Below are 24,484 nucleotides of genomic sequence, written 5' to 3'. Positions count from 1 at the left end.
CAGGAAACTAGCAATGCTATGTTATAGTCACACACCTGTAGGCCTGGTCAGGGTAAAGAAAGTTCGCCTAAGAATGAAGCTGGAGTGGCCAGAGAACTAACATCTTTAAATATTTTCCTTACTACACATACTAGAAAACGGTTCAAAAGATCTCCTTCCTACTATCGTCAGCACTTCTATTATCTTCTGTTGTTTGAGACTATATTTGAAGTGAAAATTGGTCCACTCTTTTCCCTTTTGTATTTTCTTTTACAAACCCATGGAGCAGGAGGATGGATGACTGACCTCGCTTAACGGCTAGTGGAATCTTGAATTCACAACGATGGTATCTAGAACATTGAAATTGTAAAGCTGTTACAAAACACAGGAATCAACAAACTAGGTAGCACAAACTGACGTAGAAATTCTTTAGTGAGCAGTTTACTGTGACTAAGGGCACATCCACACTGCCCCACAGTTCGGACACGGTGTGCAAATAGCAGTGCACACCACAGTGCTGCACTGTAACACTCATGTGGATGCTGCGGGCATGAACTTGAAGTTTGCACTACTGTAGTCAAGATAGCTACAGAGATTAGAAGTGTGGAAAAAAAACCCCACACCACTAACTGAAATAGCTGTATCAGCAAAAGTCCTAGCCACGGTTATAACTGCAAAAAAAATCCTTTTGCTACTACAGGTTATTTCACTCAGCGAGCTGGTATAAGCTACACTGGCAAAATAACTCTGTTGATATAAACGGCGTGTCCCCAAGAGGGTTTGCTGGTATCACTAGTCCAGAAACCCTTCCTAGGGTAGACGAAGCCTATGAAATCATAGACTGATGTGGAAAATATGATGTCAGAGGCTTCTATCATCAGATGGGGAATAAACAGTGGGAAGTTTTAAGAAACAGTATTTGCAAATCATTCTCTTTTGTCATACAGAGACAGGGAATGAAAAATTCTAGAAAAAACTTACAAATAAAACATACCCGTTTCTAAACAACATTTGCCAGAAGACATCACCAGCTCTTCAAGGCAGGAAAAAAAATACTGGGAATACTTACAGGAGAATACCATGTTAGTGGTTAGATTATGTGACCTCACTGTTCTCTGTCCTCTTGTGAACAGCCAGTGAACTATCTACAGGCTCTCTACAGACTATTGCAACATCCACCACACTCCAGTGTATTCGTTTTTATAGTTTAACAGCTAAAACTTCCCAAATGCTGTTTTGTTTCTACTTGTCAAATATACAAAGTCCACCTTGCACAAGCATTGCTTATGAGTGAACTAATAACTAAGGTATTTGGAGTTAAGTTTAAAAATTTGCTAACGCTCATGACTATCCTCTCTAAAAATGTATGTACCGTACTCTCTATCAACACTGTGATGTTTTATTATTAAACATTATGTGGAATGTGACTTTGAGGGACTTGCTGTCCCTCATAAGTCTCTTTCTAATGCATACTTATTAATGCACAAGAGTTAAAAACCAGAGCTGAAAAGTGTCCTAACAATGGTGGCTTGAAATCCTTCCAAGTTCCCTCTAGATGAATCGAAGCTGCTCAACAGAAACTACAGGAAGTATAGAAGGCTGACACAGGATTTACTACTCGCAGATTTTGCATTTTCACAGACTACTTCTCTATACTCACATGTTAAAGTTGTAATGACCAGGATAATTTGTATGCAGGACAAATTTCTTCACTTTGTGAGTATTTGCATCAAAAAGAATATCCTGTAGAGGACAAAGGAGATAGACATGAGCAAAACAGTTTGGTGGGGGAATGTAGTTTTTCCTCAATATGCAGTAAGGAGGGTCTAACTATATATTAAAAGTAAAAACAAACAAAACAAAAAAAGCCTTTACAATATAAGAGTGACATTTTATGTATCAATTCAAATCTGTATTTCTTCCAGCAAGTGCATATGCAACTATAATTATATGGCTAGTTTGATGCTGTAATTTCTAATGTTAGCAGTTTCTCTGAGCAAGTCTATTTTATCTGCCTATTATAGTTCACTTTACATTGATGCAAGATGGAAAGTCAACATGCTTATGATACAAATTACTTGAGATGCTAAAATGAAGATGAACATGGGAGGAAAATTTGTTACAAATGCCACAGAAATACAAAAAATCAAAGTCAGGCATGGGAATGGTGAAATAGTATCTGGTGGGGTAGAGAAGGCTAGATTTCAGCAACAAGGGCCTCAGTTCCTATGCATTAGGGGTAGCACGTGATAAGAGTGTTGGGGGGGATGCCAGACAAACACTCAAGAACCACTCCATGGATTGTGGGAAAATGGTAAAATATCATTGTTCAAGTCTGACTTAATTTGAGCATTTGCAATCCCATTTTTCATATTCAAAGATTCTGAGGCAGCCACCGAGAGTTTTGCACAATGTTAGTACTTGTATCAAGCACCAACTTGAGATACTTAGTCATTCTAAAGGGTACATTGGATGGCTGATTCAAATTTAAAATGGCTTATTTATGGAAGTCTTCAACTTACCACTCCAAGCGTGAAGTAATTAAAAAAGTAGTCATTGCACTTTGATGGAACCTGCTTATGGGGGGAGGGTGAATGAATTTTCATCTGCAAAGAAACCCACATATAGATTTATCAGTGCTTACCATAGCTAAAGTATTATCAATGCGTTTACTTTAAAAACAATTTTTCAAGGTCTGGTTTCACACTGCAGCCACACATTTTCCCTCAGATTCAAACTGTAAATTATCTTTGTGCAAAAGTATCTTATATTTTAATACTGTGAGAAGTCTATACAATCTGGGCTATGTACAACCCAAACTACTGAGGGGTTCCATTTCAATTAGGAGAGAATTTTATCAGAAGTCAGCTCCTAATGTCTTCAACAGGAGGTGTTGGGATTGCCTAGCACAGAAATAAGATTATACTACTTGCATTATATAAATAGCAAATAAAAAGATTACTCAAAATTAAAGGAATCCACCTTTAAATACTCTGTTCTCATCATGTTAACACACCATATATCCCTGCACCCAGAAGCGAGAGATGGGCAAAGACCACTGAAAATGCCTCCTCCTGGCATTAAAGTGAGAAGAGTAGATATCAAAGTCTACCAAGTATCTGTGAAAAACGTATCCTATTGCCTAATACTGAAAAAGGTTCATATGCCTCTATCTATACCTTTCAGTGAAATAAAGGATGAGGCAGGAGGAATCCACAAAGAGTTTAATAGTGAAAACTGCTGTGGAGCAATGTTCCCTCTAATTTTTGACAGGCCGTGTGCGCAAAAAGTTTCTTCTGTGCAAATTTTTGTGCTTCTGTGCAAATTTGTGTGTGCGCGGTGTTTAGGATCTGTGTGTGTGCGCACACGCGCACAGCTTAGAGGGAACAGTGCTGTGGAGGTAGCTTTAAATAAATATAAATGATAATTAGTTTAAAAACGTAAAGTCTCATGCTTACTGCAGGATCACCAGCTGCTGGCAATAGTTGGATCTGACATAAGGCGTGTGTGTGTATATTATATACATAAATCGTGAGTGTGTTTTTTCATATTATAAACATAAAGAACACACACAAATTTTACCTAAAAGTTATCTTTAATTTTCATTAAAAAGAAGAAATTACCCAGAAACCAGCATACAGTTGTTAGGACTTGTCCATATTCAAAGTTGCACCAGTTTACATTGGTTTTTAACAGATTAACTTAAATCCAGTGCAAGACAGTGTAGGCACCTGTAGTTTGATTTAAATAAGGATTATACAACAATTTAAATTGATTCCTTACTAAATTAAACTAAACCCATATAAATCAGGTTTAAATCAGATTAAATCAGAGTGCCCAGCCTGTGTTTTTCACCTGTTTAAAATCAGTTCAAAAAACCCACAGCACCTTTAAACTGCAGCAATTCTGAATATAGACATGGGCCTAGAATTAGGAATGCCTTTTCCTACCTTGTCTTCTGACTTGTAAAAGACTTTGTGCGGAGACCCCAAAGTGCTCAGAACATCTTGGCATGAATCACCAAAGTACACACAGCGCTCAAATACCCGCATCTTGGCATCAGCTAATACACCTGGGCCACAGCCTGAAGAATGGGGAACAACAGCCTAATGTTCATAACTCCTCGATCACAAAACTACACAAAGAATGAATAATCACAAATCCCAGCACCTAGTTAGTTAAGGGGATGGAATGCAAAGAAGTTCCTTTAAGATAATTTTGCTGTACTGAATTCAGTTCTTAATTCTGATGGCAGTTTACACACAAAAAGGTCTCATCTAGGTAATGTGGTTAACTGTCATAGACCCATATCGTAATGGCTAAATTCACTGAGTGCTATCCCTGAGAAGTAGATTGAGAAGAACTCTTCCCCTATCTCTTTTCATTTTACAAAATGCAGTTTACTTATTTGCACTCAAATTTGATCAATTCGTATCAAGTATAAGTGCCAGCAGTTAACTATGTCCGTAAGAAGTTTAACTGCAGTACTGGAAGCATATTGGGAGAATGGTTTTAAAGGTTATAAAATAGTGTGTAATCTGACCAGCCAAAAAAAGTAAGGCCCATGCAATACAATTCTTTGTCAGTACTGTTTTAGGCCAAATAACTATACCGTTATACTCGATCATAAGCTGGTTTTAATATCAGCCCCCCCCCCCCCCCAAAATGGATAAGTAAAAATGGAAAATTTTTATGACCTGTTCATAAGCCGACCCTATAATTCAGGGGTCAGCAAACTTTGGCTCCCGGGCCATCAGGATAAGCCACTGGCGGGCTGAGATGGTTTGTTTACCTCAAGCGTCCGCAGGCATGGAGGTAAACCTAAGTAAACAAAGTGTCCTGGCGCGCCAGCTGCTTACCTTGACAGGCCGGGACAGCAACTGGTGGAGAAATTGTTTTGGGGGGAAAAGCTGGGGATCAGGGGAGTAACCCGTGACCACCCCCCATATGACCCCACCCCTAGCCCAGGACCCCCACACTCTCCCCATCCCATCCCTTCCCACCTTATCTGGGGAGGATGTCTCTGGCCTGGCTGGAGCTGCTCCAGCAGGCAAGACCGGGCGGCGGGCCACAGCATGTTCCAGCGGGCTGGGCCAGGCGGCACGGCCACAGTGTGCTCTGGCACCTGGGCGGCGCGGCTGCAGCCTGCTCTGGGGGGTGGGGCCGAGCGGCACGGCTGCAGCCTGCCAGCCCCGGAGTTGCAGCTGCTTCGGAGACTGGGGGGAGAGCAGCATGGCCAGAAGTGGAGAGACTCTGGCCCCGCCTCTTCCCTTCTGGCTCTGCTGCCTCTCCTAGCTCCTTGTTGGGGGGAGGGGCTGTGTCTCACCTCTCCCTCTTTATACCAGTTCATAAGCCGACCCCCTTTTCTGGTGCTTCCCATTTTTACTAAAAAAATTCGGCTTATGAACGAATATATATGGTATATCACATTCTCACCTGAGAGTTTCTAGTTTTTATTAGCTACACAGTAAGTAAATTCATATATACACAAAGTTTAAATAAGTGCACTGAATCACAGCTACATAGATATATGATTGAAACATTGTTTGAAATTATGAAACGAGTGACTGTATATATAATGTTCCATTGCTCTACTTTGCTGCATAGGCATTACAACTCAAGGTATTTTCAACCAAAGTAGCTTAAATCCAAAACAAATAAACAACCTCCCCCAAACAAAAATCAGATTAACAAATCAGGAAATTACTTTCTTTATATATTAGATGACACTAAAGTTCAATATACAGGAATTAAAGTTTTAGATCATCTGGTTGCTGGATAGGTATAAACAGGCAATTCACAAGGCAAGTTTAATTGTACTATGTCGCCAATGGCTCCAACCTGAATCCCATGACCAGAAGTTCTCTACAGTTCTAACCTTTCACTGCCAACAATCACTTAACTAAGGCAATCATGGTGTGAAAGGGTGCTGAACCATGACATAGAGGCCATAGAAGTAGTATTTGCCTATCTGATTATGTCTTCACAGGCCTCCTGGGGAGCCTAAGATACAACATGGCCAGCTAACATGGCTTCAGAAGTACGAGGATGCAACCTAACAGGGCTTTTTAAATGTGTTAATACGACTCTCTCTCTCTCACACACACACACACACTTTGCCCATTTTGACATACCTAACAGGGCTTTTCAAATGTGTTAATACGACACACACACAAACACCCACATCTTGACATACCCGCTATGTCTAGCTAGTGGTTGGGCAGGGATATAAGTCAAGGATAAACATGCCTTGCCTCTAAGAGAAAAATTTTAAATGTAATGCTGAGAGGGTAATTAGTATTTTTATTTATGATTTCCAGAAGTGGTTTTTCAATTCATGGAGAATTCCGTTTTTCTTACCAAACAGCTCTCTCACCATAATTGAGAAGGTTTTCCTGAGAGCCAAGAGAAGGCCAGCTAGTGCTGCCTCCTGGTCTGTGATATCTCATAAGTATTATAAAGAGAAGGAAACCCAATCAAGCCAGCTTTGATTTCTTCAGCAAGGGTTACTGTAAGGGCAGGTCTACACTTACTTCCTGGTCCGGCCGTAAGCAATCGATCTTCTGGGATCGATTTATCGCGTCTTGTCTAGACGCGATAAATCGATCCCGGATGTGCTCGCCGTCGACGCCGGTACTCCAGCTTGGCGAGAGGAGTACGCGGCATCGACGGGGGAGCCTGCCTGCCGCGTCTGGATCCGCAGTAAGTTCGAACTAAGGTACTTCGAATTCAGCTACGTTATTAACGTAGCTGAATTTGCGTACCTTAGTTTGAAGTGGGGGGTTAGTGTGGACCAGGCCTAAGTTAACTCGCTTACACAGGAACTAATTCTAGAAAGGGTGGGGAATGAACTAACTGAAGGAACTCAGTTCAGCTAGGACAGAATGATACATGGCAAGTTTGTCCTTTATCAAGTTCTAGAAGTCTGACAGCTAATATAATATTTGAATAAAGATTTTATTTGTTGCTAACATCATTTCCTTTAAATCTCAGGTATGTACGTTATCTAGACATGACACTCTACCTTAAAAGTATCCAATTTTTCAAAACCATTTATATTATCTGGATAATATAGCTAACTCCTTCCCTACTACACCAGGATATATGATCCCTGTCCTAGGCAGCTCTCCATTATCTTCCTCTGTAAAGACAGAAGCAAAGTAACTTTAACAAATCTGCTACATTTTTATTCATTGTTTCTTACTCCTCATTTTTTTAAAGCTTTCCCTCCCCCCATTTTTTACCTTATGTGTACTAGGAATATATGAGAGTTCTCTCAACACGACCATGTCTGAAAAAGTCATAACACTGAGAAAATAAACCCTGCTACTTGAAAGAAGAATTTGAAATAAACTGAACATGTTTTTTGACAATATTTTAAAGCCCTTTAAAGGAGCAGTCCCCTATTGGCATCTCTTAGCAGGCAGTAAACCTTTCTTCTTATTCTATAAGTCCAGCCATCAAGAGAACATGGGGTAAATACCTAATCAACTCATGTCACTTGTAATGCCACCTCCATTGAATTTAGAATGACAGTGGCATTGTGTAGTGCTGGTGTTACAATGTACAGGGCACACACCTACCTGAGGTTTCTTTGTTTCTGACAGGGTTTTCCTATGACAGACAGCGTCTGTTTATTTTTCTGGGCGTATACACAGAATAAAACAAATTCCACTGCCAGCAAGAAACTCCATGAACTTGGAATTGAAAGACGTTTCCACAGCCATCTGTGATTTCTCCATGGGTGTGGACATGCAGTAACAGTAAGACACTATTTCATAGAGGGTTTAAAATAAGATGTGCAAAATATTTTGAAACCCACCTATGAAAATACAATAAGCTAGCTAATGCATATTTCATTCAAATTTGTCCCTCCTTTCCTGACTAAAAGTGAGGCAACACAACATCTATTCTCAGTAATACCTGCAGTGAGTAAGCGGAGCCGTAAACCTGAGGGTCCAGTTCCATCTCTCAGAACATCAACGTTCTCTGCATACACGTTACCAAGGAAACAGCTGAGGGGCATGAGGGGAGCCCTGGAACAGTTAGATCAGATATAACAAAAACAAACACTGGAAATGCTTAAGCTTAAAATTTTCTGCTAACTCTCCAATGACAGAAGCTAGTACAATACATTAAAACAAAGCATATTAGTGTTGACATGGGAGAGCCTAACTCACCTGGAATGAAGGGGCTGAAGTAACTTTTGAGACAGTCAACTTTAAAAAAGCTCAGATTGTCTACAGCCTTGTTAAGCAGCACAATAAATAAAAATACAACATGAAAGATTGGGTCCTTTACTAGTTAAAAACCAATTCAAAAGGATCTAGAAATTACAGCAGCTGCATCCAGCTCTTGGACTTTATAATTATATATTTCATATTATACCAGAGCATATTGTTTCAGACAGTTTTTGGTTTCAAATGTATTTCTTGTGAAAATAAGGGCCATATTGTGCTTATACATGCTTAACTCACAGCTGCCGCTAGAACTAAACAACATCTGTGTGCAATGGGGAGGCGTCTATACATGACACTGCCAGCACCTCTCACTCTCCAGCTCTAGTATTCCTGCTAGTCCAGTCTTGGACCATTCCTGAATACAGATGGCTGAGTGTACTGATTTCTGAGTGAAGGTTTGTTGATGTGAATTAGCATCTAAAGTCTATTTTAAGATCATAAAACACGTGTCTCCTAGTCCCTAGATTTTAATTGATTCATGTTGTCATTTGTCAGCATTTCTAAATGTCAAAGTATCTGAATTATTTTAAAGGGGCACCATCAGCATGAACTTTAGACAATTAACATTTTTTGAGGAAGTTTAAGCTGCACCATCTGTTCCTCAGTTCACTTGCCAATTTTCCTTTCTAAATCTCTTTCAGTTATAATCACCTAATTAATTGCAACAGTAGCAGGTAAGGAATTTACAGAAAGGCAATATACTTTTAAGAGAGTATGTGTACTTCCCTTAAAGTTATTTCCCCCCCAATAATGTGAATTTTTCTGTGCCTGTGTGAATATATGACTTGCCTGTGAGCTGAGGCTTTTATGCATGCACACATATATTAAAACCCACCATGCCACAGATGGGTGTAGGAAACCTTTTCCAAAGCACTTGATTCTAATTAGACTACAATGTCCATATAAACAAGGTCCATTATAATGTATCCCCTTCTTTTGCTCATTAATCCACCAGTGCGTTAGTCTTCCCCTGGTATTAATAACAATACTTTCTTTAGCAAAAGCTAAAAACAAAAACTTGTTTTAGCAAAACAAATGGCGTTATCAGTGTTGGTATGTATATGTATGAGGAGAAAGCAAAAATTGACAGAAACCTCTTTGTTTCCCATCTTGTCTAAGAAATCCCCAGGAAGAAAAATACTTTCAGAAATACTGAACCTTGAAGTAACGGTAACAGGACAGTATTGCTTAATATGAAACAATGAAATGCCAGGTCATATATGAATGTAACAGTTCATTCAGATAGGAAAAAAAGACACAAGGATTCATTCTCCTATTGATAAGGGATTTATATAAGTAACTCCCATTCATACTCACGGGAGTTAGACACACAAATCCCTTGAGCATCAATGGGAAGGAAATAAACCATATATGACACATTATTCATACGCTAAATAAGCACGGAGATTGCTATTTTATTATTTGTATTGCTGTAAAGCTTAAGGGCCCTAATCAGAAATTGAGGCCCCACTGACACTCATAGACATATGAGGCCCCATTGACACTACAAACAAATAGCAAAAATATTGTTCCTTGCCCCAGTCAGCTTGACTTAGCTAAATAAAGGACATTAGTGTACATGCAAAGTGTGTAAGTACAGTGGCTTTTCCAAATACTGATCACATCCTCACTCTTGGAGCATGTAACCTCACTCCTGGAGAAGAATTTCCTTCAGTCTCACTTGCTTCTTCCATGGTACCCCACCTATCCTCCGAGTATAATTTTGATCTTAGTTGATTTAGGGGTTGTCTACACTGCACTGAAGTGAGGACTACAGGGGTGTGAATTGCAGAGTGGTGTGAATTGCTTCGCTCTAAACTGCCCCATATGGCTGCTGGCGTGAACTGTTTAAAAGAGGATTAAGTTAATGTGAACTAGGTACATTTTCGTTCATGTCAGCATCTGTACATCTTACCACATGGGGCAGTAAGTCCAACACTTGCATGCACTCTGCAGTTCACATCCCAGTAGTCTGCACTGCAGCACAGTGTACACATAGCCTTAGATTAGTGCAACTAATCCAAATGGATTTACACCAGATTCACACCAGTGTAAATCAGATCAGAATTTAGCCTTGTTTCATAGGAGAGTATGTGCTCTGTGTGCAACATCTAGACATATTTGAAGAAGCATTACCACAAAATAATGTATTTGGCACCATCCAAAGAAAGGAACATATGGAACTAGACACTGAATTTCTTATACATTTGGCATTCATATAAGTCTAAACAAATAAATATACGTGAAGGAGAAAAATAAACATTTTAGATATTGGTTAACCACCCTTGACAATTCAGCTATACATACTTGGTATCCTGCAGGCTGTTTCCATTGTAGATGTACATACGTTTCACAGTTGCACCATGGGGAATTTGCAGAGAAGCTAGGCCATGAGCAAAGTTAGGCTGTGGATATATAAAAACATTCTGACTATTATATACTGTATGACAAACAGATACATTGCTCTAAAAACACACATTTCCATTCAAAATATTGCATCAGACAACTGTATTTGTAAACACACACTGTACATCTCTAGTTATAGTTAACCGGAATGTTATTCTCTAGTCATTTCTAAATACAGACGAACTTCTTGATTGCCTTTTGCCTACACTGAGCCAAAGTTTTCATTGCGTTTTCCCACAAGGAAGCTTACAGGTGTTTTTTTACCCAATGTGCACCAAAAGTTAAAAGTGTTCTTTACAATATGTAGCAGTACTTTGCAACAGACATGACATTCATCTTTCTGGATTTCCATACAATCCTTCCTAATCCGCAAACAAACAACTGTCATCTGCAGATTTCACTTCACTGTTCAACCACTTTTCCAGGATGTTTCGATGGGGGAACTCCATTGCTGATCTCCTTCCATGCTGATCATTTATTCATAATTTTTGTTTTCTACCTCTACAACAATTTATAATCTATAGAAGAGCTTTACCTCTCATCATAAGAAAACTTAGTAACCTTAATAGCCTCTCGTGAGTAACTTTGTGAAAGGCTTTGAAAGTAAAAATCAATTCTAGCTTCTATTTTGGAGACTCCTGTTAAAGAACTCAAATAGTGTTGAGAGGCACAATTTTCCCAGTCAAGACATGCTCTTATTAGGTAGTTTGTAACTACCTTTAATTATTTTTCCAGTCAGTCAAAGTTGGTACTGAAATAAGATGCATAGGTCTGCAATGGTTAAGATCTTTCCTAGCAGCTCTTTTTTAAAAAAATATAGACACAACATTGGCTATTCTCCAGTCTCCTGGTATAATACCTGATAAAATAAAATCTTTCATTAAGCAGTTCAGACAGCTCATTCTTACATTCCTTCAGAACTCTTGGGTGAATACCATCCGATACTGGTGGGGTATTGCAATTTAGTTTCTCAATTTGTTCCAATGCTTTTTTTGACACCTCATTTGCTGACACTATCTTAATGATCTGCAAAGAATACCTTTTGGGTAGGTATCTCCCTATTCTCTTACTTGTTGAAGACTCATACAAAAGTCATTAAGCTTCTTGGCAATGCCCTTAACCTCTAAATCGAGGGGTCTCAAACTCAATTTACCTTAGGGTCAGTGCCAGTCCTCAAATCCTCCCAGCGGGCCAATAATGTCACTCATGCCCCCCAGAACCTGCCCCCCAAAACTCTGCCCCCCACCTGCCTAAGACTCTGGGAGGGAGTTTGGGTGGGGGAGGAGGTCTGGGGTAGGGGATTGGGGTGCAGGCTCTGGGAGGGAGTTTGGGTGCAGAATGGGTGAGAGGTTGGGCTCTGGGAGGGAGTTTGGGTGGGGGAGGGGGTCTGGGGTGCAAGCTCTGGGATGGAGTTTGGGTGCTGCATGCAGGCTCTGGGCTGGGGCAGGGGTGCAGGAGGAGGGGGTGGGGTTGCAGGCTCTGGGAGGGAGGAGGGGTGCAGGCTCTGGGAGGGAGTTTGGGGGCTGGGGGTGTGAGTGGGAAGGGGAAGGGTGGGGGTGCAAGCTCTGGGAGGGGCAAGGGCGTGCGGCGCTTACATGAGGCTCCAAGGTGGGGCGGACTGGGGGGCCTCCATGTGCTGCTGCCCCCAGGCACCATTCCCGCAGCTTCTTATTGGCTGCAGGGGTGCTCGGAGAGGGGGCAGCGCAGGGAGGGGCCGGCAGCCACTGGAGCGAGTAGGCTCAGCTCCGCTGCGCTGCCGGGGCCCCTGGGGAGGAGTGCCCAGGGGCGGCAGGTGGGGCCAAGGGAGAGAGCCGGCCCCAAAACTGCTGGAGCCCCGCGGGCCGCAGATGGCCCGTGGGCTTGGAGTTTGAGACCCCTACTCTAAATGCTCTCTCTACACATAGCCAGCCTACTGATCTAGGAATTTGCTGATATAATGAGAACATATGCCACTATACTGGCTAACCTATGCCCCCCATTTCCAGTTTTTGTCATGGAATCCAACACTGTACAATATGCATTGCCTTTAGGTGATGAGAATGGATCACACAATAGAGGGTATTTTCAATAACACAGAAGCGAGTTATACATATGCCTCCATTAGCATTACCACAGTAGGTCTGAGCTTGCTTTCAGTGAAGTCAGTGTTATATCTGCCACCGGCTTCAATGGCTATAGGATTAGGCCCACTTAAGCATTTAGTAACCTATCAAAACATTTAGTGAATAAGGAAACCTACATAGCATAACACACGTAATTTTGATTTCCAGACTCTCCTATCTAGCAAGTGTATTTTATGCACTCTGTTCTAATTAGCTGCACAATCACTTTGGAGGAATTCAAACAGAATTTATAGATCATTTGAGATTAACTAAAGCAAAGCAAGGCTTACTTTAACTGAAATATTTTAGATATTAATTGGGTGTTCACATTTGAGAAGCAAACTTTAGAGATTCTGCTCAACAATGAAAATGCTATTCCCTATTAGTTTTGGAAGCAAATCCTCCATCCACACCCTTCTGCTAAAAGCCAGGCATGATCTTTGGCTTTGAAATGATTATGCTCAAGGTAAGAAAATGGGTCAGAGCACAATTTAAGATTTAAATTTCATCCAGATGAAGGGTTTGTTTTGCTTGCAGGCAAGGCAGACTATAGGTGATATTTTGCAATGGTTACAAAGACAACAAACAAACAAGCAGAGTATCTATTAACTAAGAATGATTCCTGACCTCGTACTTTGGAGTTTCAGCCCATGAGTCCAATTGAAAAGAAAAAGACAGTCCTCTGAAATTGAGGTGAAAGAGTTGTTCAGCTGAGTTGTACACTGGAAAAAGAAAGAAAATGGAATTACAGAAACAGACAGTAATTTCTCTAGTTCAGATCTAGCAGCACTTTGTATCACTTCAGTCTGCTGTTTCTGCATGCCCCTGACTCAGCAAAATAGCCGAGAAGAATAAAATACCATGACGTGATATGGAATTTTAAGGTCTCACATCACAGCAACGTTCCCCGTAAACCGTGTGCACATGGAACAACCTTGAATATACAGTATGTCACAAATCTTGCTGCTCAGCCCCCAGGTCAGGTGACAGGCACCCAGCCACACTCCCTACAACACACACAATGGCAGGAGGGTTGACTCTGGACCATGTGAACGCCAGGCCATGGCAAGGAAGAGGCTTCATGTGAGATTTGGCTCCCTATCACGAGAGGGGGAAGGCTCCTATGGTTACAGAGCATGTGCCAGTGAGAGGCAGCATGTCACTTGCTTCTTCCCCTACCTTGCAAGAAGGCAAGTTCCCCGTCACAGAACAACTTCACGTCCATCTGGGCCTGCTGCCCTCAGAAGCTCCAGAGACCTCAGGAGCAGGATTTGTATCCCCTTATCTTTCCCAGGGACCCTGCCCACCAGAACCTGCCCCCATCATACACATTCCAGGGAAGACCAACACCCCAGGAATTGTCCTTACGGCTCCTCCTGCCACATTCCCCCTTGATGGCCCCTCACACACACACACAGCTCCCTAAGAATCCTCCCCAAATTGACTCTCCTTGGGTATCCCCCAAATCCTCCCTCCTCTCTCTCAAACACTCCAAATACCCCCCATCATATACACTGCCAGCCCTGGTGGTGGGGTTGATTCTGCCTCCAGGATCCCTTTCGTTCCATGGGGCTGAGCAGAGAGGATGCGCCCTTCCTACCCATGGCCCCGCAGGCTCTGCCCCTCCCTGTGCTCCCCCCCCACTGGTGCGTAGGCTCACGTACTCTCCCGACAGTCTATATCAGGGGTGTCAAACACGCAGCCCGTGGGCCGCATGCCGCCCGCGGAGCTCTTCCCTGCGGCCCGCCAAACTCCCTCCCCCCCCCGAGTTATTTTATGTGGCAGCTAAGCTCCCTGCTTGCTGCTCCCCAATGTTTGGGGCCGGATCTCTCCCCCGGCCCCGCCTGCCACCCCCACGCATCTCCCCCGAGTGTCCCCCGGGCTCACTTGCTGCCCCTTCACTGCCCCGGAGCCTGCAGCTCATGTTGACTCCACTCCGCTCACCTGCTGCGCAGGGTCCTAGTGCCCCCAGGTCCTAGTGCCCCCCTCCACTAGGGCCAGGGCAGGCTGCCCTTCCCCTTCCCTTCTGCCCTAGTTCTGAGCCTCTCCAATGCCCCAAACCCCTCATCCCCAGCCCCATAGCCCTCACCCCTGCACCCCCTCCTATCCCCAAACTCCATCCCAGAGCCTGCACCTCAGACCTCCTCCCCCACCCAAACTCCCTCCCAGAGCCTTAGGCAGGTGGGGGTGGAGTTTGGGGGAGGGCAGGTTCTGGGCACCACCAAAATTTCTACAAACCTGCCACCCCTGGAAGAGGCAGAGCAGGGGTGGAGTGGTGGTGCAGCCCAGTGCGGTGGGGGGGGCTTTAACAGAAGTAAATCTAACTAAGTCCGTGTTTTGTCCTTTGAGTGAGGTGCATTACTGTTGGTGGTGCTTAGCACTTTCCAGGAGGGAGGGGGGAGGAGCAGGGAGCCGCACGCTCAGGGGAGGAGGTGGAGAAGAGACGGGGCAGGGGCGGGGCCTCATGGAAGGGGTGGAGTGAGGGCGGGTCCGGGGGCAGCGAAGGGGGGTGTCAGTGATGCGGCCCTTGGGCCAATGCACTAGTCCTCATGTGGCCCTCGTGGTCATTTGAGTTTGAGACCCCTGGTCTATATCATGCCAAGCCAGAAGGTCTTAATCTCTAAGGTGGGTGGGGACTGGATCTTCCTCATTTTTCTGGGCCTGCTCATGGCACTGGTGAACTGGGCCACTGCCAGCCAGGGAAATTGGCCCTGGGGTGTGCATTGTTAGATATGGTTTCAGCCGGGGGAATGGGGTCTGGAGGGGTGGGAGGGGTAGGGCTACAGGTGCCAGCCAGGGGAGCAGGGCCTGAGGGAGGAGGTGGTGGCTGGCTATGGTGTTCCCTTCATTTTTTTTTAAGTCTTCTTACACTAAACTAACTTGCTGCTGCGTTGCTACAGCTGTATACAGTACATCCCATGTTTCCAGTTGCCTATTCCTCTGGCTGACACAATACCTGCCACCTCACCCAGCCTCAGGACCTGCTCCCTAAAAAGCGTACATTTGCCCAGGGACAAAAATATTGTGCAGTGGCGTTTGTAGCCCGCTCGGGCCAAAGACAATTTAGAGGGAACTCTGCATCACAGTAAACAAATTATAAGTGAAGTGTCTCAAAACGGGGAGTGGAGAAGAAGGGAATGCTTTCATAGGGAAGTCAAGATATCTTAAGAAGTAATATATAAAGAGAAATAACTAAAGAAATGGCTATCCAAGACTCTAAACACCCTAACACATTGTTAACAATACAATTAAATCTCAATAGCATTAAAATAGTTCATTCAACCAGAACTCCGCCAGTCAGTCACCAATCCCATCCCCCCCAACACCCTCCTTCCCATCCCTTTTCATTATAGGAAGCATGACCTTGGCCCTCTACAAAAATCCTATCAAACAGACGTTTTGCACTGTGCCCAGATGGTCATTAAATTCACTACTTTGAACCAGAGGTGTGTGTGTGGGGTCTGTTTGTATACACACATTTAGTCTCAGGGCCTTCACAATGAAGGCTCTGCCAGTGCTTCCTCTCAAAGTGGTTCCAGCTCAAGCACCCCTTCCTTATCTGTAAAATGGGGATAATGAGACCTACCACCTTTGTAAAGCGCTATTGAAGAGCTAGCTATACCACAGCTGTGGTGGAATGGCACACGTAGAGAGGTAATCCATCAACTATGATTGTCCCAGGCCATTTAGGACTTTATAGGGCATAACCATAGTCATTAAAAGCAGCATCAACCAGAAACAAAGTCTGCCAGTCAGTTTGCATAGGATGTTACTAAATATAGAACACAGAAGAGTTCTGGCAGTCATGGGCCCTAATTTACTGGAAAGAATTACTTAACACTTGCTGTAAATGGTGAAGACAACAATAGTGGCAAAAGCAACCTTCCTGTTTACTGTCACTGGATGATGATCTTATGAAAATTAGCATCAAACAAAGCTGGTGCCCAATTTTTCTTAGCAAGCATACAAATATGTCAGAAAGCTCAAGATGTGTTGTTACGCTGCAATTTTAAAGTGCCTGAATGCAGATTTACATGGCCATACAGCAAGTTAGATAAATAAGTCTTACAGCTGTAGAAATATTTTTATGGTCTATGGTATCACTTCATAGGTTTGCGAGATCTCTTTTTCTCCCTTAAACATTTTCCAATAACTGCATTCATATAGTGTTACAGCTTGATTTATATACAGAAAATCAAGGACATTCACAGTGTAAAGGCTATAACTCTTCCAGCCTTCACTTACTCCAATTTGTTATCCAATTACTGCAGGGTCTCTATCCAATTATATCCCTGGCACCATTACATGGTTAAAGGAATATAATTCAATAGACCCTGCAGAGCCTTCCACATCCCTTAATCCCTGCAATAGGTTGTCCAAGAAGCTGCCAGCAGAGCGGTAACACTGCAAGAGATGGGGATGTACATCCCTACACACCATAGAGTGTGTTGGTACTAGCCGATGGAGGACCAGCCTGGAGCGTGGCAACTGGATTGAGCATAAGGCCAAAAGAGAGACATGAGAAAGGATGCCCTCAATGGTATTTTGCCTATTCTGACACAAGCCCCAGTCCCCAGTTATGGGAGGAATTATTTCACTGTTATGGCTGCACTCGGTTTTGGTTGTCCAAGGCTTCTCCCCAACAGGTAATTCAACTCTAGTTACCCTTTGCCCTGGGAGTTGCAGTAATCACTGTTTCTTTTCATCACCTATCAAAAACAGTGGGTAATGTACTTCTGTTCTGTTGGGTTTCCCTTTTCTTCAGTGATTCTATATAGTAGAAGGTTGGGTAAATGATCAAGAAAGGAGCAAATGCCTATGGAGAACAAACTATCAAGAATACAAAGGGGCAACCTTATGAGATAGAACTCAGTTCAGTGGAAGTTTTGAAGGGGGTATTGGGCCCATTTGGGGAATTTGTCTGTTTACAATCTGTACTTTATTTCTCTCATTTCTTCTGTACACTGATTGTGTGGGAATGAGTGACAGGGGATGGATCACTTGATGATTACCTGTTCTGTTCATTCCCTCTGGGGCACCTGGCACTGGCCACTGTTGGTAGACAGGATACTAGGCTAGATGGACCTTTGGTCTGACCCAGTAGGGCTATTCTTATGTTCTTATGTGTTTGTGTTAATAAATTAGAACGCCACACCTTGAAGTCAGTGTGATTCATGCTGGGAGCACTGAGGATCCTGCTGACCACATCACATGACAATGTGGTCTGTTTACATGGATCCAGTGACACCTGTGCAGGTGCCGAGAAGGTCTGGCTGCTGTTCCAATCTCCAGACTGGACAGTGGCCATAAGGAACTACTGAAGCAGTCCGATGTTCTTACCCTGGGTCTGGGAGGCATCTCACTCCCCACCCACTTTTCTGCATTTATCCAAACATCGTCCAGTTAACCAGGCACTGAGACTTAGGGCATCACTACGCGAACACTTACTGAGTGGCAAGCTCAGGTATATATATCTACAGCACTCCAGCACACTGCCTGCGTGGACTTGCTGATGCACGATAAATGTTCCCCAGGGCACAGTGACATACTGTTGCTTGAAGCTTGTAGTGCGCATCAGCAGGATCGACAGGACAGTTAGTGCACGGCATGCTGGAGCTTCACACCCTAACTTCCTGCACAGTAAGAGTTTGTGTAGACATGGCCTGAGAAAATTCTCTCCTAAACTAGATAAGAATAAAGGAAAAAATCTTAGAAGTTCCTTATTATTGTGGGTTCAAGTGAGCCCACTAATGCTACGTGAACACACTATTATCGGGCCACATATATTTCACATTATTTTAGTTAACTAAGTAGGCCACCTTCAAATTTAAATATAATGGGAATATCTTGTAAAGTATAAGAATGTGACAACTCTCTGAAAAACAATATAATTCATTTCAATTGAGATCAGAAGGCTTTATTGGCTTCTCATATGAAAACACGGCATATTCTTTAGAACAGTCTGTCATTCTTAATGTTAACCAAGAGATGAATTCATTTGGATGAAGCCAGTAAGAGAAGTCTACTTGTGATGATCTCAGAAATACCATAGCCTACCTCCTGGATGTGTTGCTCCAAACGATTGATCAATCTGTTCTATGGTTGGAGCAATTGCCTGAGAGTTAAAATGGACACCACTGAAAAAGAAAATGAAAGCCACTGAATCATCATTAAGGAGTGGGCTACTAGTTGGGGTTCATTAGTTAAAATCATTTAGATACAAAAATAAGAATGCTCAGAAAACTCATTTTTCAAGGGAAAATTATGTTACATTTATCTCACATAGCAATCCAATACCAGAGAAAACACCTCACGTTTTAATAATGTAAGGAGAATTAAATTCTGTATATACTCGTTCATTAGCCCTTTCATTTATAAGCCGACCCCCCAAGATGGTTAGGTAAAAATAGCAAAAACTGTATGATCCTTTCATAAGCCGACCCTATATTTCAGGGGTTGGCAAACTTTGGCTCCCGGCCCATCAGCGTAAGCCGCTTGCAGTTCAGGACGTTTTGTTTACCTGGAGCGTCTGCAGGCATGGAGCCCCTCAGTTCTCCCAGTGTCCGTGGTTCGCTGTTCCCAGCCAATGTGGCGTGCCACTTCCCACAGCTCCCATCGGCTGGGAACAGCGAACCGCAGCCACAGGGAGCTGAGGGGCTCCAGGTAAACAAAACAACAATGTATTAGATATTCAATTCAATGATTCCATAGAGTTTAAAATCATCAAATTTTGATGTAGACCCATTTATAAGCCGACCCCCACTACTTTGGGGTCACTCACTTTGTTGCTTCTGCCAGTCAAGCTCACTGCACACACCAGGGGCTCCTTACATTGATCTTCGAGCCACCCGTCCATTTCCTTCTATTTTAGGAGGTTCCCTGCAACCCTCTATCCTCTCCCTCATGCCTGGGGCTGTGTGTGTCCCCATTCTCCCCCAGGCAGTTTTACTTTGTACTCCTCCCCCATTCCCCCACGACAGTGTCCGCCATTCCTATTCTCCTTTTCAGGGTGTCAACATTTGTATACCACCTGGGAGGATGGGCAGATTTAAGATGAGGGGGTCTATTAAAGATTCGCTGTAATTTTGGAATTGATTGGAGGCTATGTTCAAAAGTTAGTGTTACATCTAAACAAAGAAATGCTATGAAGTTGAGTTTTTGGCCTCACACGCTCAGCCAAAAAACTATATGAATTTTTTGTAATGGAAGGGAAATAATTCTTAAAGCCAAATTCTATTCTTTGTTACTCCTTCATAACTCTACTGATGTCAGTGGAGTTACTCTGAATGAGTATCAGGAATAAGGAAGCAGGGTTTGGCCCTTAGACTTCTATAAAAAGATAATATGGGATTTATAAAATCAGACTCTACCTTCATACACATAATATGAAAAGTTCCCAAATTCATGATTTGCAGCTTTTTTGAGTTTTGCTTTGGTGAGAAGAATTTGACCCTGATTTCATCATTTGACACCACTGCTTGGGGGTTAGACTAAATTTCCTTTGCGGTCCCTTCTAACCCTATAATTCTATGATTGCTACAAGAAATTTGGAAAGAAGAAGGGTATTACAGCCATTTTATATAACAAAGAGGTTTGAAGGGACAGCCATGTGGGAGAGTGAGCACTGATCTCTTCCAAAAAAAAAAAAGAACTTTCAGTTAAATTGAACTATTGCAAACATCTGCGGGTATTTCTACAATCATTCTGTGTATGTGGCTTCCCAACCTTCAACTCCCATTACAAAAAAGTCTTGATAAGTTCTGTTTCAGGTTCAGCCCCGGAGCTCAAGAAACTCAGAGGAAAAATATAGACAATGACATTTCCATACTCATAAGGTGGGCTTTTGAGAATAAGAAAAAGATGTACTTTTGATTTTATCAAAGAAATTCTGCCTTTGGTTTGCATAAACCATTTCAATAGTATGTCCACTAAAATATTTCACAAGGATCATTTTTTATTATGATAACTAACCTTTGATAATTATGGGATACAGGCTTTTAAAAAAAAAAAAATCTAGATACAATACCACATACTGTATGTGGCAGTGGGATGCTATTCAGTTTATTTTACCTAATTAACATTCCCTACCACCACATTTACACTTGCAAAATAATCAGTGAATGGAACACACAAGATGAAAAATTGATGGCAACCAGAAAAAAGCCAGATTCCCAGAAAAATGGGTGTCGCTCCCAGTCACTAACACAAGCACTATATACTACCCAGACTTCTACATCCACCTAATACATCTCCAAATAACTCCCATAATGCGCGTCTGTGTGGAACATGAAACCTCAACTGTATTGTGTAAGCCTTCTTTTCTCTCCCCTGCCTGATGTCATATCTGTCCCTAGATTTTAAGGGTCCTTGAGGGAGAGTCTGTAACTTTATTCTATTTGTAAAGGTCCATGCCCACCTTTCGTGCTACATATACATGTTTAATAATACCATAAGTTGAGAGCAGAAAGTCTACAAACCTTAGAAGAAACAGGGGATTGGTAATGTACACAGGGAATATGCTTAGGAATGTTATCTGACTTTTGTTCTCACTGTTAGAGTAGCATATAAATAATTGAAAACTCTTCCCCAGTTAAACAGAATAATTATAATAAGCATAAGCAACAAAATACAGTATAACTGACCCAAACCAATCCTATTGGCACCACAAAAATACTGATCCAACATGCATCATGTCTACCAACCTTAAACACTTAAGACTCTTGTTCAAAATGTACCCAGAACTCATTTCTGTTGAGAACACGTTCTTTAATTTGTTATATTATGAGAATATCACCTATAATTTTTACTTCTGAATAATTAAATTAACTTCTGATGAAAAAATATGCAACTGTTTTCCTGAAGAGAAATTAATGAGACAAAAATTCAGTACAGTCCAGTAATTATGACTGGAGTGAAAAAGAGATGGTAACTAATATATCATGTGTGACCCAATGGTACACGATAATCTTAAATCACTCACCAATATTTTAACTTCACCTTAGTCAAGTCATAAACTTCAATCACCTGAAAGACAGAAAATAGAAAAAATTATTGCAGTTCCACAGGATTTTGAAATAGGATATTTAGGGCAGACTACTGACCCAAGTTAAAAGTTATTACTGCAAGTTCACCTTCTCTAGTGGAAATCTGTTTGGTTTTAACTGAATCAAGACAGATTAGAGCAGTGGTGGGCAACCCGCGGCCCATTGGGGTAATCTGTGGGCGGGCCGCGAGACAGTTTGTTTACATTGACAGTCCACAAGCACGGCCGCCCGCAGCTCCCAGTGGCCGCGGTGCGCCGTTCCCGGCCAATGGGAGCTGCAAGAAGCAGCGCGGGCCGCAGGGACATGCTGGCCGACGCTTCCCACAGCTCCCATTGGCCAGAAACAGTGAACTGCGGGCGGCCATGCCTGTGGATGGTCAATGTAAACAAACTGTCTCGCGGCCCGCCGGTGGATTACCCTGACAGGCCACGTGTGGTCGCAAATTGCCCACCACTGGATTAGAGACACAAGATGGGTGAGGTAATATTTTTGGGGGGACCAACTTCTGTTGGTGAAAGAGACAAGCTTTCGAGCTACACAGAGCTCTTCTTCAGGTCCTGGAGTTAGTCCAATAAAAGATATTACCTCACCCACCTCGTCTCTCTAATATTCTGGGACCAAGATAGCTACAACAACACTGCAAACAAATCAAGATAGATTAGTGAGCATCAATTTTCAGAGTTTATCACAGTTCTAAAACAATCACCAAAAAACCCTCAATCCTGTAACTGACTCTGCGAAGGTGGATCCTTGCATCTGCATGGAACCTACTGACTTCAATGGGATCTGTATGAATGGATCGTTTTGGCAGATTGGGAGCTAAAGTAGTATCTACAGAGGAACTTCTTTTAAGCAATCTCTGAAAGAAGTGACAGTAAATGGTTACCAAATGGAGGTGGTCTCCTAATGGAAGTGCAACAGATGTGCCATCAATACATTTGAAGATTCTTTGGGTTGGACTCCTCAGACTGCCTAAAAATGGTGGTTCCTTGTACAGCGTTCACTATATTCAAACTCCTCTCTCATTTGTTCACTCAGCAAACTGATTTGTGGCAGATATAAAAGTTTTAATTTTCAATGTAAACACACAAGACGCCTATCCAAAGGCTTTAGGTGCTGTAACAGACACTTAAAATAGCCATCCATAAAAAAGGGTAACAGCAGACCAGAGGCAGAATTAACTCTTAATATTTTTGTTTTATGTACATATATTGTTTTTGTTTAATTTAGAGATCTCCTCAGAACCTCCACTATGAGGCCCTGATCCTGCATTCATTATTGCAGACTCTTGCACCTAGATGGATTCCTGTTGATCTCGATGAGTCTCCTTGGGGAACAGGAATCTGCACTAATGGCTCCTGATGCTAGATTGGGCCTAAAGCAGATTTTCAGTGAATAAAAAGGGATTAAACTTGGCCCCTTCCATCCCCGCAGGCTTTCTCCTAAATTTAGATACCTTTCTTCCTGTGCCAGCAGCTGCAGAGAGAAAGAGAGAGGATGGTGTCTAACTGCTGTGGGAAAAACAGGGAGCGTTGTGCTGCCCTGGATAATCCTTAATGAAGCTTTAACAGAAGCACTCCCTCTGTGGCTGGAGGAAATGCTGCTGTGGACACAGGGTCACGGAGGATAAAGGGGAACCCCCAGGAAATCTCCCATCATAAGTAGTACTGAGAATTTTGGAGAGACTTTTAAAAACTCTACAATGCTGCATATTAACTGAACACACATGGTTTTAAATTCATATGAATGCCACCAACCAAGAAGGAAGTCTTGTTTTAGTAATTTGTTTGGTGAATATCCCTACATAAAATATTCTAATGTACATTTAAAACTACACACAACATCCTGTATAAAAGTACTTCATGTTTAATGGTATACTCTTGACTCATAAGAAAAGGAAAGTTTCCCCAAGCAAAATGACAAGTATATAGGAAAAAGCCCATACACTTTAGACAACTAAGAAACTGAGTAGAAAACACATTTTTATTTGGCAAACTCAACTTCAAAAAACAAACAAACAAACCCCAATGAACAAGTATTTCTCTCCTGTCCATTAAAGCAAGTTTATATATAAATATAGTTGCCCTAGTTCTGCTTCTTAAAATCCTGGATACTTTGTATTATTAGAATTTGGTTCAACCCTTCGAGATTGCCTGCTACGATCTAACAGATGCCCCAGTAAGAATGAAGATCATTTAAATGGCGTTATTGTGAGTCAGTACTGGTCCTATTTTTTTTTTCAAATTCTATTTTCTTAAATCAGCCACATGCTTATTTTGCACATGGACATCTCCGGAAGTGAGGGGAAAAATATCTAGCCTAACCCCAAGAATGGAAAAAACTCAGAAGCTTTTTATGAGTGCTGGAATCAAAGGCTGCTGCCTGGCTAAAACAATTCAAGATCCAGGAATATAATAAAGGGTGAATCAAAGAACACAGAAAGAGCACAGTCAGCTAAGGGAACAGCGTGTTCGGTAAATGAGCTCCAGGTCAGCAAGAGGCATTGACAGCAGTCAAAAAAGTGCCAATTCATCATGAGTAGGCTTGACACGATTCAATTTTTTTATTATCGCAATGGATGACACTGGTGTTTATTTTAATCACTTTTTACTTTTATAAATTTAAATTTTCAAAGTTGGGCCAAATTATGGTTTTTAAGCTTTTTCTCTTTTTTATTGATTTAAGTTTTCACATTATGGGAGGAGTCAAACAA

The 24,484-nt window shown here is 42.2% G+C and overlaps 1 protein-coding gene across 3 annotated transcripts in view; it reads right to left on the bottom strand.

Moving 5' to 3' along the window:
* CUNH16orf70 (chromosome unknown C16orf70 homolog) overlaps positions 1 to 24,484 on the bottom strand; it is a 51,066-nt gene that overhangs the window by 8,209 nt on the left and 18,373 nt on the right. For all 3 annotated transcript variants that reach the window (XR_003369834.1, XR_003369833.1, XM_026652692.1), the window contains exons 5-13: positions 21,708 to 21,751; positions 18,785 to 18,864; positions 13,355 to 13,449; positions 10,527 to 10,624; positions 7,903 to 8,015; positions 3,930 to 4,063; positions 2,502 to 2,585; positions 1,640 to 1,722; positions 286 to 329 (exon numbers count right to left, since the gene is read on the bottom strand). Coding sequence is in view for 1 of the 3 variants with exons in the window: in XM_026652692.1 (XP_026508477.1) it covers positions 286 to 329; positions 1,640 to 1,722; positions 2,502 to 2,585; positions 3,930 to 4,063; positions 7,903 to 8,015; positions 10,527 to 10,624; positions 13,355 to 13,449; positions 18,785 to 18,864; positions 21,708 to 21,751 (775 nt within the window). In the remaining 2 variants the exon portion in view is untranslated. The remainder of the gene's footprint in view (positions 1 to 285; positions 330 to 1,639; positions 1,723 to 2,501; positions 2,586 to 3,929; positions 4,064 to 7,902; positions 8,016 to 10,526; positions 10,625 to 13,354; positions 13,450 to 18,784; positions 18,865 to 21,707; positions 21,752 to 24,484) is intronic.

This window comes from Terrapene carolina, unplaced genomic scaffold (assembly GCF_002925995.2).
Source record: "Terrapene carolina triunguis isolate 2854851 unplaced genomic scaffold, T_m_triunguis-2.0 Scaffold130, whole genome shotgun sequence".
NCBI lineage: Eukaryota > Metazoa > Chordata > Testudines > Emydidae > Terrapene > Terrapene triunguis.
Note: the sequence above shows the minus strand (reverse complement) of the source record. Positions and strands in the feature narration are given on the sequence as shown.